Source organism: Microtus oregoni, unplaced genomic scaffold (genome assembly GCF_018167655.1).
Source record: "Microtus oregoni isolate MIOR12 unplaced genomic scaffold, Mior012 000082F_ref0000272, whole genome shotgun sequence".
Taxonomy (NCBI): domain Eukaryota; kingdom Metazoa; phylum Chordata; class Mammalia; order Rodentia; family Cricetidae; genus Microtus; species Microtus oregoni.
This window is the reverse complement of record NW_024544542.1, coordinates 3487847-3507005: the sequence shown is the minus strand read 5'-3', so window position 1 is coordinate 3507005 and position 19159 is coordinate 3487847. Positions and strand designations below refer to the sequence as shown.

The following is a 19159-nucleotide window of genomic DNA, read 5'->3' as shown; positions in this document are numbered from 1 at the left end:
AGGACCGCAGGGCAGCGGCAGTAACAGGACAGCACCGCACCACAGGACTGCACCACAGGACTGCACCACAGGACCGCAGGGCAGCGGCAGTAACAGGACAGCACCGCACCACAGGACCGCACCACAGGACCGCACCACAGGACCGCACAGCAGCGGCAGTAACAGGACAGCACCGCACCACAGGACTGCACCACAGGACCACATGGCAGCGGCCGTAACAGGCCAGCACCGCACCACAGGACCGCACCACAGGACTGCACCACACCACAGGACTGCACCACAGGACCGCAGGGCAGCGGCAGTAACAGGACAGCTCGCCTCCTGTTTGTGCACACACTCTTTTGTTGGCTGTTCTACTGCTCTAGCAGTTCCTGCAGGGGACGGTCAACTTCCTAGATAAGTGTTCTGCTGGCTTTGGTTACGGTTTAAGTGAGACATTTCTCCCAAAGGAACATGTGTTTGAATATTTGGTCTCCAGCTGGTGGAGCTGTTGTGGAATGCAATGGAACCCTGAGGAGGTGGAGCTCAGTTGGAAGGCATTGATAATGGGAGGTGGGTACTTCTTATCACTCTCTCTGCTTCCTGCCTGGTGACAACCTGATAGTTGCTATATACTTTCCCTGCCGCAGACCCTACCATTAGTCCAGATAACGCTTCCCACAGGACACTTCCACCACATCGGTTTTGTTACAGTGACTTCAGGGATTGGGTGGAGTGGGCGCTCGAAACAAGGCCATCTCTCTCTCAGCACTCCAAATACCCAAGGCAGAACTCTGAGTTCACTCTATGGGAACACTTGAATTTATACCCCATTAAAGTTCTTGTTTGAAAATTATAAGCTGAAGCCACATCTAACAGTCATGACAGTCTCTGGTTTCCCCACACATACTAAAAATGGAAAATTCATTTCACGGTCACAGAACCAATAAAAAAAAAAATGGCTTCAGTTAAAATATCTAGCCTTTCCTTACAAAGTAAATGATTTTCAGGTGTTTATAACACACCCTTTGTGTTTATCGTGTTTTATAAACACTGGGCATGCTGAGAAGAGTTTCTTGTGTCATGAGAAATTATAGCATGGACTAGAGGCCTGGGTCTTTCTCTCTGGCATTTGCTTTTAGTTTCAAATTTAAGTCTGATGTTTTTCTTTTAGACCCAAGGTAAAGACAGGATGACAGCTCAGTCATTTCTTTTTAAAGTTATTGTAAGTACCATCAAGAGGTTTAAATCATTATAAAAATGCTGCTAACTCTTATGCAAGTGACTTAACACAGATTGATGGAACAAAAACTGCACTTTAAAAACTGTGTACATCAAATGAAAAATATCTTGTTGGCAACCCTGTTTACAAATTTCAGTGACCTCAGATCAGCCACGCGGCAGTGACCTTTGAGGAAAGGCAGTCTCGGTGCCCATCAGAGTCAATGCAATCTTGCAAACTGACCTATATTCTTGCCAAAAGCCCCTAGGAACCCACCCAACCTCAGGGATGTGCCAGATAACCTCAGGCACTTCTCTCCACGAACACCTAGGAAAAGTATTCATCCATCAGGGATGAAGAAATTCTGAGATAACCAAAGCTGATCACAAGAAGCACAGGATTTGGGGCAATACACTGAAACATGCAACAGCACAAAACAACATTAATCCCCCTCACCCCCCAAAAAGCTCTCAATCTTTAGTAGGCAAGGAATCAGTCATGGTCATGATGGGACTTCTTAACATTGATATTCCTGTTCATCTGTCACTAGCCACAAAACACAACAATAACAAAAAACCAAGTGATATTAGTTTCCAGTCTCTAGATTTGGTTGCATAAGTGACCCTGGGTGTGATCGTTTTGATGAGCACACCTGAGTCAATTAACAAACATTTGGGCCACCGCAAGTAAGGCAGGACCAAAGTTCAATAGGAAAAACTCAGGTAGTTGTGTTCCTGATACAGATCAATGTTGATCATGAAGTCACGTCAGACATATTGCTGAGGTCTGACATCATTAAAGGTGTCTAGCACTTGCTAGGAAGGGTGTCCTGTACTTGTATTTATTTTTTGAAAATCCTTAGGGAACCTCTGACATGAATATAAGGTTTAAAGGTTTGAGGACCTCAAGTCACCCAGAATTCAGCAAAAATTCTAGGATCTCCTATTGAATGCAGGTATTTCTCTGCATTGTGCCTGGAGTCTTTGAAAGGTTCTGTAGAAGCACAGCACAGTCCAGTCTTGCGGTATCTGGGAAGCCGAAAGAGAATCTTGTCTTAGGAAACCTCTGTAACAGCAAGGACCCTTTGTGGGCAGCCGGTCAGATGTCTGGGATGAACTCCTGCCAACCCCAGGCTGTCCACACTTTGGCTTCAGCTTTCTGACTGCCCCTTCATGCACGCTCCATAGAATCTGCGCATACACGCTCCATAGAACCTACGCACTTAGGCCATCTCTGGATCCACATCCTCTTTCTCTGGAATGTGCCTCCCCCAATTTCTCTTCTCTTCTTCTTCTTTTTTTATCTTTTGGGTTTATTTTTTTTGAGATAGGGTTTCTATATGTAACTTTGGCTATCCTAAAACTTGGTCTGTAGACCAGGCTGGCCTCAAACTCACAGAGATCCACCCTCTTCTGCCTTCTGAGTGCAGGGATTAAAGGGGTAGGCTGCTGCCACAGCTACCACCACCTGGCTGCTCTGCTTTTCTAGTTCCTGCATATTTTTGATCCCATTGAAAACGCCATTATCTCTCCTAAGGCTTCACTCATTCACCTCCCACTGGGAGTTCCTCTCTGTGCTCTGAACTGCCTCACAAGCTTTCTGTCTCTTGACTGTTCCTCATCCTTTAACTTGGACTTCAGTATCTCTTTGCACTTGCTACCTCTTCTACAACTGATATCAGTATTTCTAGCAGTTCTCTGAGTAACTTCACAGTGGATTTGCTACAACTCTAGGGTCTCAGGGAGGCGTCGGAAGACCAGTTAATGGGGGAAGCGTGTGGGAGGGCTGTTTTTCCATTTCTTTGTTTTTAAAAAATATTTAAAACAAAAAACATTATTTTATTTGTGTGTGTGTGTGTGTGTGTGTGTGCGTGAGCACGAGCATGTCCGTGTGTGTGCCTATGTCTGCACACACCCACATAGGCCAAAAAAGGTGTTGGATCCTCTGGAGCTAGAGTTACAGGCAGTTGTGAGCTGCCTGACATTGGTGCTGGGAACTGAATTCAGGTCCTGCGCAAGAACAGCAAGCACTCTTAACCCTTGAGTCTTCCCTCCTGTAAAAAAGATGCTGAACACTAGATAGAAAAAAGAACCATTGTAGCAGATGTCAAATAAATGGAGAGAGTGATCATTGGCGCCTCTGTGGCTTTCTCCTCCAGACAGAATGGGATTCTCAACCAAGGAAGGTGGTCAAAAGACAAGAGACAGGTCCTTCCTCCTGTGTCCTCATTTTGGATTTGGGGGCTGCTGCGGATTAAACCATGGGCCACTGTTGAAGAAACTATATTATTTGAATCACTGCTTGGCCTATTAGCTCTAACTTCTTATTGGCTAGCTCTTACATATTAATTTAACCCATTTCTAATAATCTGTGTATTGCCACGATGATGTGGCTTACCAGGTAAAATTCTGGTGTCTGTCTCTGGCAGGGTTACATGGCTTCTTCTGACTCTGTCTTCTTTCTCCCAGCATTCAGTTTAGTTTTCCCCTCCTAGCTAAGTTCTGCCTGCTATAGGCCAAAGCAGTTTCTTTATTTATTAACCAATAAAAGCAACATGTAGACAGACAAACCTCCCACACCAGGCCACATGCATGGTAAAAGCAGGCTCCGGCATTGAAGTAACCACTCCAGCCATTAACCAAGCTTTTCACACTGAAACTCCACAGGCACCTCACCAAGCTCCGAATTATCCTCTAATATAAATAAAACTACAGGGCACCTGGTTCTGCGGCGTGTGTGTACCCCCACTATGATCTCAGTATAACTCAGGGACATGAGAGCGTTATTGAAGATACTGAGGTCTCCTTTTTCTTCCCATCTCAAGCACAGAGGATGTGCTGTCCCTTCAGACATAGCACTGTCTCTGCAAGTGAACGATGCCGTTTCTCTGGCTTCCTCTTCCCTCCTCTCTCCAAACACACTTGTCTGTGAATATTGCTGGTCTGCCTACAAACCATATTCCAAACCTCATGTCTTCAGGTCACCTATCCCAGACAGCTGCTACAGTTTAGACACTGTCACTTATACCTGTTATGACTGTCCCTTTCCTGGCCACCTAGTGTCCCCCGTCTCATCCCTGTAATTTGTTTTCTAGGCAATAGCAAGTCAGGCTTAAAGATCTGCTATTAGGAGCTCTCAGAGTTTCCCGCCCAGCACAGAAGAGGCCTATCACCTGCCCACTGAAGTAGCTGGGCTATCATCCGTATTTCACTCCAGATCAAGTACATTTATTCATCCTGACCATCTTGAATCGGGAACTTTCTTAAAGAAAATACGTGAGGTGATGACTGGGCAGACAGAAGACAGACAGACCATTCACACCCGGAAGTGACTTACGGCTTCAGATTTGGGAGGCACTGGAGGTGGAGGTAGGGCGATTTCTGAAGACTTCATTGTGGCTCCCAGGGTCGCAGGGGAAGGGAGAGAAGAAGTTGCACATTTGGACCGCGTGGAGCCTCTCAAGGGGTCACACCTGCTCTTCTCACTGAGGGAGCGAGTGAGAGGTTGGTGGCTAGGCTTGCCTTCCTCCAGCCACAGCTCTTCATAGGGAACCTCCGCCTTCCCTGGGACGCCCACCGACTCCTCACTAGCTTCTGGGAAAAGGTAGTCACTCCCGCTGTCACCAGAGTCTTGATAGGGAAGGACGTCATGGGGAAAAGGGGCCCATTCTCCCCCAAGGTCCCTGCAGCCATGGAGGTTCACCTCACTGTTGCCATGAAGATTGTTGCCATATACGCAGACTGAGAGTCGGTGGAAGGATTGGGTGAGCTCATCACGGGCATAGCTGAGGGAGTTGGGTAAATGGTTGTGGCCAGAGCAACGGCCCTTTTTGGGGCTCTTGCAGTCTTCATTCCAGTCTGTTTTCACATCGCGCACAGCCCGTGAATACTCATCGATGTCAAACTGCTCTTGGCAGATACCCAGCCAGTGATGGACTAGGGTTTCCGGCCACACCTCTCCCTTCACCAGGTGCTCTGGGAGGCTGAACTTGGGGACAGTCAAGTGCAAAGGAAAGTGCATGGGGAGGATCTTGTTGTTCCGGAGCACACAGCACACCACCACCGTCTTGGTCTGGATGTTCACAAACTTGTAGCGGTGTCCCTCTCTGATGAAGTGAAGGTCATAGGGGTTTCTGGGTGGAGGACTGGGCACCGTCACATTCACGGGGAGCCTAGTCTTCTCCACGATGTTTCGGATAGTGTGTTCCCCTTCCTGCATCTGAAGCTCCAGGGGACTTCGGGTGCTAAACCTGCCCTTGCATTGGAATGGAAGGCTGATACTTTCATTGGTCCGGTGGTTCATGCAGATGAGGCAGGGCATTTTGCCTTTCCCCAGCTTGCTGATGGAGTTGAGTTTCCCAATCTTTTTGAAAATTGTGTTGAGTCGCGACTTTTCCTTGAAGGTCTTTGCATAAAGGATTTCTGCCTGCCCCATTAGGGTGAGCTCGTCCCCAGTACACAGGGTGATGTTGTAAACTTCGGTGTCTTCGTTGCATTCGCCGGACGCAACCTATGACGTGATAAACCGAATTCCACGTTAGTGAGGACACACACGCAGGCGAACACTATGCTTCACTTTAATTCTAAATGAGGATGGTTCGGTTTTATTGATACGGCCGACAACAGCCACATTTTTCTTATTTGTCACATATATTTATTTTGGAGAGGAACTGAAGTAAATGCTGCCGAAAACTTTCTCATTCTGAACTAGTGTTTTATTTATTCCCCGGCAATTTCACACACGTCTATCATGCATTTTGAGCAGAGTCTCCTCTGTTTTCTTCTCTCAGCCCCTGTCCCTCTTAAATTGTTCTTCTTCCCAGGATGTTCTCTCCTACTTTCTTGTCTTTTAAAGTTTTTGAATAACCCACTGAGTTAACTGGGCTTCCCTCATGTGAATGGGTGTGGGGCTAGTTACTGGATCATGGATGGTTTATCAGTGGCCATACGCCTGAAGAAAGATAACTCCCCCTCCTCCAACAGCCATTAACTACCAACTGCCCCTCAGTTGAAAAAAAAACAGGCTTGATGTAAGACAACATTAATTTAGGCTTTAATTTAGTTTATCATTGTTTTTTACCTTGGTCTTTTTGAGATGTGGCCTTACACAGCTGGGGCTGACCTCAAATCGACCAGGCAGTTGGGGCCACCTTCTGCCTCAGTGCCCCAACTAAAGGCATGTGCCAGCACTCCAGTTTTACACTGGATCATTAAAACAGCTTTACCCCTATAGACAGAGAGAGGTCTATTTGATGGATAATTATTTTGGAATATTAACATTATTTTTTTACCACTATAACATGTCCATAAACAAGGTAGAAAAAAATTCTTTTTGGTATTTAAGATTTTGTTGAAGTTTACCTGTTAAAAATCTCCTAATAAATAGGTTTTTAAAATTTGGAACTGAGACAAAGGATTACAAAACTTTGTGTGCTTTACTAGATATTGAACCTGGGCTTTGAGCAAGCTAGACAACTGGTCTACCACCAAGCTACACCCCAGATCCTTAAAATGCTTTATTTCTCCATTAAAAAAGATTAGTATGCAAGGCATTCATAGTTATTGGAAGAAATATAAGACATAAAAATAACACAAAGCTATATTATTTTCTTACTTCATATCATCTGTCAAAAATCTTACATAAATAGAAATAAGAAATGGTATGTATTAGTTATCTCAGGGATCTGTAAAGCCACCCTCTGGAGTTTCCAATTGAAATCTCCCCATTTTTCCGAGTGCATACTTCACTAACAATAACTGTCATTTAATACATTTATTTATTACACAAAGATGGGCTTTACTTTGTTTTGGCCAGTTCCTTTTTGTTAGAAAAGTGGTAGTTTCCCCCCACATTTAGCAATTATAAATAGTACTGCAACGTAAACTTTTATAGTTCAATGATTTCCATAGGAAGCAGCAACAGAATCCGAACTGTGGGGGCCACAGCCATGTGAATCTGAGGTGAAACGGGACCTTTGCTTTTCATTCATGCTGTACTTCCACATCACCAATCTGAAAGAAAAGCCTGCATCCTTAGTTTACTTATTCAGGTTTTGTGTTAAGAGCTTTGACTATTAGTAAGTTGATGCTTGGGGTATTAACTCATCTCTTTGGGTCTCTCTCTTTTTTTGAGACAGGGTTTCTGTGCAACAGCCCTGGCTGTCCTGAAACTCACTTTGTAAACCAGGTTGACCTCAAACTCACAGAGATTCGCCTGCTTCTGCCTCCCTAATGCTATGATTAAAGGCATTTGCCACCATGCCTGACTCTTTAGGTCTCTTCTTAGAGTTTTTTTTTTTTTTAATGTAAAATCAATGGATTTCATACTATGTAGTTTCGACTGTTCCTCAGTTTTAAACTTTGTGGCTTCTTTAAATGAATTTTTTCTTTTTTATAAAAACATATAGACAGTATTTCCAGAATTATCTTTTGTGATTTATTCTGTGGTGCTCCGATTCTAGCTGAAAAGACAGGGACCAATGGTTTTAAACCAGGGTGATTTTACAACCCTCCCAGGAGATGGGTGGGAATTTCTGGAGACATTTTTGTTGTCATATCTCTGGGCACTGACCAGGGTGCTCCTAAGCATGAACAATACATAGGGCAGCCTGTTGCCCTGCTCCTCAGAAAAGACTACTCAAGCTCAAAATTTCAATTGCACTCAAGTTGGGAGTTGCTGGTGTAATTACCAACGTTGTTGGCCAGCATGTGGATTATTTTTAAAGTTAATAGAGTGTCTAGTATATTTCCTAAACAATATTCTATCATAGCTGAAGTGCCATCTTTAATATGTGTTAAAATTCACAAAACAAGTACTTAAAGGTTTGTGAATACATATCTATTTTGAGGACATATATCATAGTTATCGGTCCTACCATAGTTACACTGTTTAACTTCCTGTGTCTTTGCAATCATTTCATTACATTCGATAACAAATCTCTTTGTTATTCTGACTCAAAATCCCCACAGAAGCTGTCAATCAACTAACACCCTTGTTAGTTGTAAGTTAGAAGTGAGCTGGCCTCACTTCAAGAGTTGTGGTCCTGGGGTGATGTGTGTGTGTGTGTGTGTGTGTGCGCGCGCGCGCTGTTGTTTTGCTAAAGGAACAGGGTATCAAACTCTGCCAATATTTATATTTATACCCACAGATTAGTGTTGCCATCAGCCTTGGTCAGGGAAGTTTCTGTTTGCAATGGACACCAGCTAGTATAGAGACTTATAACTTGTCAAGTGTTGAGAATAAGTAACTGTTGAAAGCTCAGCCTTAAATGGGCGTCTATATCAATTCTTCAGCACTCTGGTACACTGCAGAAGAGAGGTGGAAAACCAGTAAGAACTGGAAGGTGAGGAGGCCATGACCTGGTTCTAACATCCATGAACTTACAACAACAGTGTTTACCTGCACGAGACCTGTTCAGGACAGGGCTCATCACCCTTCCCTTAGGAATAAGGGAGGGGTACCTATAGCCTTATCCCTCTGCAGTTAAAAGATTGCAGGGGGAAAGGGGTCAGGGTGCTCAGTGGTGAAGTCATGAGCAAGTTGCCTTTGCGCAAGTAAATCATATCACCTGTACTCAAGCAGACACCCTTAACTAAATGCAATAGATCATCAGAGTAGGAAGGGGACTTGTCACAAAGAAACAGTGCAGTGCTAGGGGGACAAGAAAGAATGGAGAGATATCATCAAAGTATATTACATATATGTTCAATATGGCCATGGCCAACTGGAGAATCTAATCCAGACTGAGCTGCTCTGGCAACTGCAGAAACAGTTTCTTTTCTAAGGGAAAGTCAGGGGGCTGTTTTAGTCGTTAGTCCACACACTAGTGACCCTAGAAGATATTATTTCTACTGTGACAGCCGTTCCAGATGCCCACACCCATGACTTCTCGCAGATGACGTCCGTGCAGACTGGTATGACCGTGCAGAAACTCTGTGGTTAGCAAACAGAAGGCTACACACATGTGTGACTGGATATGTAAACAGCCCTGCTCAATCTCCCAGGGTCAGTCAGTTAGGGAGGCCTCCCTCTTCCACACTGCTTCTCCACCCCCGACAGGCCGTGGGTTGCAGTCAAGATCTCAACAATTTCTTTTGGAGGCTTCATTGCCTACTGTGGTCCTTTATTGAGGGTAGACCAAGACGAAGCTTGTGATAGAACAAACAGACAACTCCTGTAGTCCCAGACAGCAGATAGGAAAGGGAGACTCCAAAGACCTGAAACAAGGCTGAGACAGTGCCAAGACGGCAAGAAGCTAAGGAAGGTGAGCACTACAAAGGCAGAACTGCTGAACAAAACAGCTGGCGTCAGCAGCTGGAAAGGCTCTAGGTAGGGGCTATAAGTTGTGCAGCAGGAGTGGCTGCCAGGGCTCCTAGGATTAGCTGCCGAGTGCCGGTCTGCTGTCGTTCAAAACTAGAAAGTGGCTCACAGCACGGGAGATGCACATGGCCTGCTTGTGAAGTCCCCCAAACAGAGCAAAGGACCCTCTGCTGATTGCAGCGAGTCCAATAAAGTTCAATGACAGAACAGAGAGGATGCATTCAGCAAAGGCGAAATGCAAAGGATTGTGGAGAACGTTCTCCTTTGCCTAGAAAATGGTGCTTATATTTTCTGCTTATTAATTTATTTACCCCCCCTTTTTATTTTTTTTATTGAGAAAAGGAGAAAAAAAAAACAAGTTTCCACCTCCTCCCAGCCTCCCATTTCCCTCCCCCTCCTCCCACCCTTCTCCCCCTCCTCCCACCCTTCTCCCCCTCCCCCCACTCCTTTCTCCCTCCCTCTCCAGTCCAAAGAGCAGTCAGGGTTTTCTGCCCTGTGGTAAGTCCTAGGTCCTCCCCCCTCCGTCCATATCTAGGAAGGTGAACATCCAAACTGGCTAGGGTCCCACCAAGCCAGCACATTAAGCAGGATCAAAACCCCGTGCCATTGTCCTTTGCGTCTCATCAGCCCTTTTTTTTAGAAAAGAAGAAACACAAAGAAAAAAACAATAAAGTGAGTTACTTTTCAAGAGGGGATTGGGAGGATTAGGGTAGAGGGAAGCTGGTGAAAGCAACAGCTGAGACAGCCTTGCCAAGTTTCGACCTTTAGATGCTACACATTCAAACCAGCTAATAAATACGGTGTTTCCTTTAGAAAATTCTGTTCTTCACAGCAGAGAAGTGGAGTAGAATCCAAGTGAGTTGACTTCATGTGCACTGTAGAACAAATAAATGTGTGTGTGGATGTTTGGATCAGCGAGATGCCTCAGTGGGTTAAGGTACCCGCTATCAAGCCTGATGACCTGAGTTTGAGTCCAGGGACCCATGCGGTGGAAGGAGAGAAGTGACCCCTGCATGCTTCCTTCTGAGCTCCACACATGCACGGTGTCTATCCACACATACAGATAACTTAATGCTATTTGTAATAACGTAATAAAAACTTAAAGACTAAACCTGCAAAGTTTTGCTATGGAAGAAGAGGTAGAAATAACATCATGCAAAGCAGGAAAGAGTGAAAAAGAACTCCTTGCAGGCTGGTTGAGAATTGGAGTTATCAGAAGACATATACCTATAAAGACTCTGACAAAAGAACACACAGACACTCATACATACACACATACATACATACACACACACTGGCACACATATCCAGTCTCTTTCTCTCTCTCTCTCTCTGTCTCTTTCTCTCTCTGTCATTCTCTTTTCTTATATCCAAAACCCAATAAAAACCAGGATTTGTTGAGGAATAACGACTCTAGGGTGAGCTGGGGGTGAAGGATAAGCGTGGGACATCCTGTTGTGCCAGGAAACAGAGTACTTATAAGATGATGAGGATATGTCCAGGGAACAGGAGATGGCTTGACTTACCTCATACTGACAAATTCTGGGATAAATTAAGAATAACAATAAATATAACATAATGAATTAAATAACACAATCAATCTACCCAATAAAATAGGACAGAATTTATACTGACAACAAAAACCATAAACAAATGAAAATAATAAGGCGGGGGAAAGCCAACAAATGTGGAGGAATGGTGGGAATGGAGAAATCTTGATTTTGCCATCACCACCTCTCAGTCATTTACAGGTTATAAACTCAGAAAAGCTTGAATAAAGAGCAATTTGTCCAAGGAGTTACTGCTGGTTAACAGATGCTGGGAGGAAGAGAAATTTTCTCCAGTGTTGTAGCCACTGGTAAGCTGCCCGCAAGCCAGTAGAAACCCCACATCCACGCTCATCAGCGAAAAGACAAATATAAAAGTAAAAGGACACTTGTTAGGAAGCTGAAGGGGTCCAAGAGTGTGTGGGAGGGAGATCAGAAATGTGTTAACACATTATATACAGGTATGAAATTGTCAAAGAGTAAACAAAAATACTTACAAAAAACCCCATGTCATATGTATAGTTAAACATCTTCCTCCAGAACAGTGGTTCTCAACCTTTGGGTTTTAACCCCTTTGACAAACTTCTATCTCCAAAAATATTTACATTACAATTTATAATGGCAGCAAATTACAGTTATGAAGTAGCAATGGAGATAATTTTATGGTTGGGGTCACCACAACATGAGAAATTGCATTAAAGGGCGGCAGCATTGGGAAGGTTGAGAGTCCCTGCTCTAGATTGATTATAACCGTCGGGAGGAAAAAGGAGCAATACACTGAAGAAACTGGACCAACTTTGCCTGAAAGATCAGGATCAATCACACCCAAGAGATGTATATCAATTGTGTACCCCAAGATGCTCATGATTTAATACTCCAAGCTATCACTGGAATCTAGGCATGAACTATCAGACACACCCAGACAGAAACATTCAGCCTCCTTTCCGTACTCTCTGCTGTGCAGGGATGTAACTGGGCATCAACCAGGCAAGTGCTTGTCCACCGAGCTGTACCTCAGTCATTCACCCGGAAGACAAGAAAGCCTGAAAGACTGTTTTAGAGGGGAATAAAGAGAAATAAAAAACAAATCAATTAATTGCTAACAGTTGGCTGGCATATATTTTGGTGCTATTTTCTGCGTCTCACTATGTAGAAACTTACAGAATTATTTTTTGAAAAGATTGTTGTTTTTATTATGTGTCTATTTGTAAATTATGCACAAATGCATATGTGTGTGTGCAGAGGCCAGAAGAGGGTGTTGCAGGAGTTCTGGGTGTCCCTGATGTGCTGGGATCCTGGTAAACCGCGTTCTGTGGAAGAGCAGCAAGTGCTCTCAACATCTGAGTCATCTCTCTCTAGCCCAAAATTCCCTTGGAATTTGAGATCACCCCCATATACCTGATGAAACAAATTATCTTCCACTTTTCAATTTTCTCCTGTTCTTTCCAATGACATGGTGGTGGGGGCAGTGAGTGTTCTATGCCTCTGAGCTTCACATGAGTGCACTCAGCATTTCCGTACACAACTACGGGAAACACACTGGCCCAAGAGACCCTTCACCACACCTTTAATTAATTTTCCAACTTCGGTTTTCTAGAAGTTTCTACAAGGAAATTAATTTTTAAACTGATTGCTATTTCACTATCCAGTAATACAGTCATGATTCTTTCTTTTATTTCAGTGCGGTACTTTATAATCCTAGCAGTAGAGTCTCAGATTCTAAAATGACTACATGCTTGAAATAATTTACGCACGATCACGGTGCGCCTGTGACAAGACCGCGCGATTCTCTGCGATAGTGTTTGCTCTATGGTGTGTAGATTTTAGCTACAGGGGAGAATGGCCTACAGTTTTATTAGTCTGCCTCTATTAGGTCTGGGTATCAGGGCTTCGCATTCATGAGATTAAACTTTTTCTTTGCCAATAAAGAGTGTCTGCCTGAACTGATCGACGATGTTAAATTGCTTCCCGAGTAGCAAGTGCCAGTGTGCATTGAGAAAAACTAGGCAGAGACAGCTCTGCAAATAACTTCTTATCATTACAAGTCATCTCTATGCAATTTTAATCGCTAGAAAAAGCAATTTGTCAATCAACATTAGTACTATAAAAAACAAACAACTCTGGCGTTTCCATAGTGAAGCGTATTTTTCTAGAGGAGTCATTCTAAGTACCTGATGCCAACACAATCTTATTTTAATGGTGCTTCACGCAGGGGTTTAAAGTCCATTTGGAGTGACTCACAGGAGTATTATTAAGTTTTAAAGACTAGTATCTGTTTTCTTTCAGTCAGTATTTACCCACCTGCCCTAGATGGATTCTCAGCTTCTACAGCAGAGTAAAGGTAAGAATATTTATTTGAAATAATTTCTGACTGTTTAAGAAGCTGCATATTAGCCGGGCGGTGGTGGTGCATGCCTTTAATCCCAGCACTCGGGAGGCAGAGGCAGGTGGATCTTTGTGAGTTCGAGACCAGCCTGGTCAACAGAGCTAGTTCCAGGACAGGCTCCAAAGCCACAGAGAAACCTTGTCTCAAAAAAAAAAAAAAAAAAAAAGAAGCTGCATATGACAGTTCCTATGAGCCCAACACTAAGTGCCTGCTAACAACTGATGTGATTTTGCTACAACTGTGCTTATGTACAGGTGCATGTGTGTATGCCCATGGGTGCACTTGCATGTGTGGGGACCAGAGGTCAACCTCAGATGCTGTTTCTTCAGAGCACCCCTCCTGTATTGTAGAAAGGGACCCTCATTGATAGCCAAGGCTCACCAAGTAGACTTGGCTGGCAGCCAGCAAGCCCGAGGGCTTTGTGTGTCTATCTTCCCAGAGCTTGGAGTACAGCATGTGCCGTCACACCTGGCTTTTAGCACGAGTGCTAGGGATCAAGTTCAGTTCCTCCTGGATGCACAGCACATACCTAACTCCCTGAGACATTTTTTCTAGCCTCAGTTTTCCTTTTCTTCAGGATCTGTAGCTTCGGGATTCAGTTACCTTGTTTCCTTGACTTTGGTCTCCAGAATCCTCCACTATTGATTTGAACTTTTAGTATATATCTAAGGCTTTAATTTCAGCTAGCATCTACAAGCATGCATGCAGACCCAAGGTCAGCAGACTACTGTTCATGGTGGAAATCTGCCCTACAATCTGACTGTATGAAGACACTGTCACACAAACCCGTTCACATCCAGTCCATGGCTGCTCTGTCCTAACAAAGGCAGCGTTGAGTATTTGCAGGCAGTTAGTTACATGACCCACGAACTCTAAAATACTGTTCAATGTTCTTTTCCACAAAAAAATCTCACCAATCATGGAAGAGACCATGGCCTTTGGGATTTGATTGGTACAATTCTACTGGTTAACACACTATGAAAACACAGGCTGAGTCTGAATCCTGCCTGAAACAGGAAGGGACTCTAGACAAAGTGTTCACCCTTTCAGTGCCTCTTTCTTCACCTGTATTTATTCTGCTGGTTAAAGGCACATATATGAACAGCTACCATAGTTCTTGGCATGGGAGGCACTCAGTCCACGGAGACAGCATAACCACTCCTTTTTTCAAGAACACTCGACTTCTTCGGTATCACAATCACCTTTCGTAGCCCTGTATTTTCACACGGGCGAGTTTTCACCCACTACGTTTTCAAACCCCCAAACCACTACCTCTAAGCGTTGTCTGCACTGAAGAGAGCTCAAGTTGTTATCGAATGTATTACCTTGGAATAAAGCTTAATGTCAGAATGGAGCCCGATGTGTGCTTACAGACACATCCCAGAGGAAATGAGTCAAAACTTCCTGATTTAGAACAGACTGGTGTGTGAAGTTCTCAGCTTGATCGCCACGCTTCCTTCTTAGTCTTGTGAAAAACTCAGGGGTTCTGAAGATGCGGTGCTCATGATTTTGAGTCTCTTTCTACATCTGTTTTCTCTACAAACCATCTTCAGCTAGTATTCAGGGAATCAGTAATGTACCTTAAATGTGAAGAAATAAAAAAAAACAAAACAAAAACAAAAAACCTTTCTCTGTCTCCCCTCCCCCACCACAGTGCTGAGGACTGAACCCAGTACTTTCTTTGTGTTTACTAGGCCAGCACTCTTCAAGGAACCAACCCCACCCCACCGCACCCCACCCCACCCTACCCCACCCCACCCCCACCCAGGCTGTAAAGCATATGTTCCTTCCTAGGCAATTAATTTGTTGCTTCTACTTTTTCCTACTGTACCTTTATAAACACACACTTCCTAGAATGAAGAAATTACAGGGTGAGAAGTGCCCGCCATGAAATACATTGAAAGCCGATGTCAGTGAGCGTCCAAGACATGGGGCAGAAAGGACGTATACAGACCAGACAGAGCAGAGCTTTCCTTAGCAAATGTCACTGTCTGGGCACACTCAACACCTCCGCCTCCTCTGTGTCTGTGTATTCAGTAAGGCGGCCCCCTTTTACACAGAAACTGCATAATGCATGGGACTACGGGCTGCAGTCTGTGCTCCAACTCTGAAGCCATCATGAATACTGGCAATTAGTCCTGCATGCGTTATGACCTTAGTAGATCTGTGGTCACTGTCTGGGACAGAGGAGGAATCTCAGAGAGCAACGCTCTTCCTCTGGTCAATGAGCCTGACATCTTTTTAGGTTTTCTTTCTTTCTTTTTCTCTTTCTTTTTTACTGCAAAAGAAACAACGTGCTCTGTCTAAGTGCTTTGGTATGTGAGCCTGGTTAACATTTCCAGCTTCAGTGTTTCCTGAGAGGAAGTAATTCAAAGTGTGTTATCTAAACAACTCTAATAGGTCTAATCCAGGAAATGATCAGGCTTTTACTGCTCATAATGCCACTCAGAACTAATATCCCCACCCCCATTACTCTAAACCACTGATGTAAAGTATGCACACGGCACAGACACACATACATATTCTCTCTCTGCAATAGGCACTGTATCTCTAATAACCGAACAATAAAACAGAAGAACTGAGGCAGCATCCCTTGAAGAAGGTCACTTTAACTTGCAGTTTCTGATGAAGATCTAAGAGAGACAATGGAGATGGGTCCTTTGAAGTTATGTTTATGAAAAGTCCTTTCTTTGTTTCAATAAAGTTAACATTGTGGTAAAACTAAAAATTCCAATTCTCAATAACAATAACCGATCTCATAAATATGTGTAGATTAAGTGCACAATGTTTGATATCTAAAACTACAAATCCAGCTGTGTCTGGGAAAATGGCAACAATTAGTGCTTTAAGAGATAAGGTAAGTGTCGCTCCTGTGTGTGTGTGTGTGTGTGTGTGTGTGTGTGTGAGAGAGAGAGAGAGAGAGAGAGAGAGAGAGAGAAAGAGAGAGTGAGTTTGTGTATGTGTGTATGTGCATGTGTGTGTGTATCTAACAACAACTAGGCGAGGAACAGGAAGCACAATGGCACTGGCTTAGTGGTGACGGCATGGCAGACAGCTTGCCAACTTGGTATTTCCTCGGAGATGTTCACAAAGGCTCAGCAAACAGAAAAAGCATCAAACACTAAAATAAGCAAGCCCATAGTTGTATCCAGTTTATCATCCTCCATGAGTCTTGACAATAGATGTCATCTGACTCATGCTAAGGAAACCCTGTGATTTTTAAAACAAGCAAACAAAACTTGGCTACGTTTAAAATTTACTGTTATTTTAGAATCTTCCCTCTCCACCTGCAAAACCTACATTGAATGTGTAGCCATCAATCCTTTCTAACCTTGGCATGGAGCCAAGAACAAGGCTGTGTGCTGAGGAGGCTCTCGGTGACCACCAGAAAGGTGTGTCACTCTGTGAGGTTTTTGGTAGAGAAGCCAGTGTGGTCTTCTGTGCTGATCCAAACACTATCCAATGTGGTTCCCAATTCCCAGCCCAGCTAATCAGAGACGGGAAGTAAAACTGGAAAAGGGAGTATTGAGGCAGGTGTTCTAACAGACACAGGGGTGCCACATGACTTAGATGGGACCGTGAGATACTAAGTTATCAGCCAAAAAGAAAATGGATCAACTGCACATGCTACTGGGACAATGGAGAGTATGTTCAGACCACTATTGAGTCCTGCCAGATGCCAGACAGACAGACACACAGACAGAATGAGGCAGAGCACAGAGGTGGCTGGGTTGGACTGCGAGACCTGGAATCCATTCTAGACGTCGCTGACTGAGTCACTGAAGTCAACTAAGGCATTTGCTTCTTAGTTGTTATATTTGGTCAAGGGAAGAAGACTTAGGGGATGTATAAAGACCCCTCCAGATCTAAAACTATGCCTACAAAAACTCAAACTCCTCACCTTATTAAATTGTTTACAGTATTCTAAAATTTGATTCTTGAGTACATTAATCAGTATCAAGAAATGAGCCTTAGGTATAAGGATTCTGTTGTAGGTGTACCAGTTGGTGCTGGACATTCCTTGATCTCTTACTTTGTTTTTTGACATTATGGATCTCTGTAGTAGCCTCATTCTACTCAAAAAAAAAAAAAAAAAAGCTCATTTTCTGAGGGACAAGAGCTATACTTATCTGTGAATGTAAGTATAAAGAATATATATATATATATAAATATAAAGAATAGTTAAAAACTACACTGACTTTGGAAAATAGTAGTGTAGATTTCTCCTTTAAGGTCTAGGATCTCTTTTGCCATGGACTGTTGGCTAGTTTTACAGAACCAAGCAATAAGTTCCCTCCATTCCATTGAGAGGATCTTAAGTTCATTTAGATAACTTGTAGTCATCCCCAAGAGTATATGTGCCACTATTACAGCATTGTGGATCTCCTGCCATGTTGACCGTTGTTACAGCTCATGGGCTTTAGGTACTGACTACTTCTCTGCTTGGCAGCTGGCATAGCTCAGGCTGATTTTGATCACGGCGTCTCACGACAGAAAAAGAAACCCTAACTAAGACACCTTTGATAGAGCACATCCTAAATGCCATCATCAGAAGTTCCTTCTATGAGGTCTGGGCAAGGACAGGGAGTTCCTGTCCACATCTGACCAAAGCGTCACATGGCTGCGTGGCTCACTTTCCTTATTTGAGGTAATGCAAACTTGTCATTTTGCCTCTGGGGAAATGTCTGTGGAGACAGCTGAAAGCCAGACCTCCCAGGCCGGAACTAAAAGCCGTAAGATAGCGTCCAGTTTGCAGCGGGGGCCTCTCAGTCTGGAAGGAAGTAATTTGAAAGCTTTTGGGGGCAGCAGTGAAGACAGGACAGCTCAGAACCAATGCCAAGTCCAAGCTGCCTTTCGTGTCCCCACCCTCCTCCAGATGCAGCAACGAGGACAGAACGCAAATTAAAACCTAATTGGTTAGTCATTATTTTGATGGCAAGAATGTATGTGTGGGAAAATTTCCCATCAGCACTGGGCTGAGTTTGAAAGGCTGAAGACATTTCAAATAATTCACTAGCTATTAGTGTAATGTCTCCTAAAGATATTGGAATAAAGGGGTAATTTTGAATCAGCGACAAAAACTAGCTTCTCGATATGGCATGCTTAATGAAGACAATGGCTCTGAAGTATTAAATAAAGTGGAAGTGAAGTGATGTGCAGGGCAATTCTTCTAAAATGAGAGACAATTCAGTATGACTGAAAGTTCTGCAACAGGAACTGAAGCTTCTCCATATGGGCTTTGGGAGCCACAGGGTCTCTGTCGTGTGGCTGCTGGGTGAAAGAAGCCACAGCCAACACATAAATAGGGCTTCACTCTATACGATACCGAAACACATATGGAAACATGGGTGTGTCCACAGCCCATGGCTCACTAACCCCACACTAGATACTTAAACAGGACGGGACTGCATGGCTTCGTGTAATTCTTACAACACAGTTCCGAGGAGGGCAGTATCACTCCATTGCGCAGGTGAAGATGCTGGGAGTTCCCGGGGTTCTGCAATGTGAATGTGGTTACACTATCTGTGGGCGAGGCTGAACTCGGCTCTAAACCCAGTACCAGAGCAACTCCACAGCTTCATAGGTCTTCAGGTCACGGTGGCTTTAAAGAGAGACACATGGACTGAACAGTTATGTAGCTGGTGAAAAAAAGATTGACTGATTTTCTTTTCTTTTCTCTCTCTTTATTTATTTTTTTGAGACAGG

General features: G+C 43.8%; 1 protein-coding gene across 1 annotated transcript in view; it reads right to left on the bottom strand.

Moving 5' to 3' along the window:
• The window catches only part of LOC121441859 (GRB2-associated and regulator of MAPK protein), a 180432-nt gene that overhangs the window by 21519 nt on the left and 139754 nt on the right, over positions 1-19159 (bottom strand). The window contains exon 4 of the mRNA XM_041643181.1: positions 4538-5710. Coding sequence (XP_041499115.1) covers positions 4538-5710 — 1173 coding nt within the window. The remainder of the gene's footprint in view (positions 1-4537; positions 5711-19159) is intronic.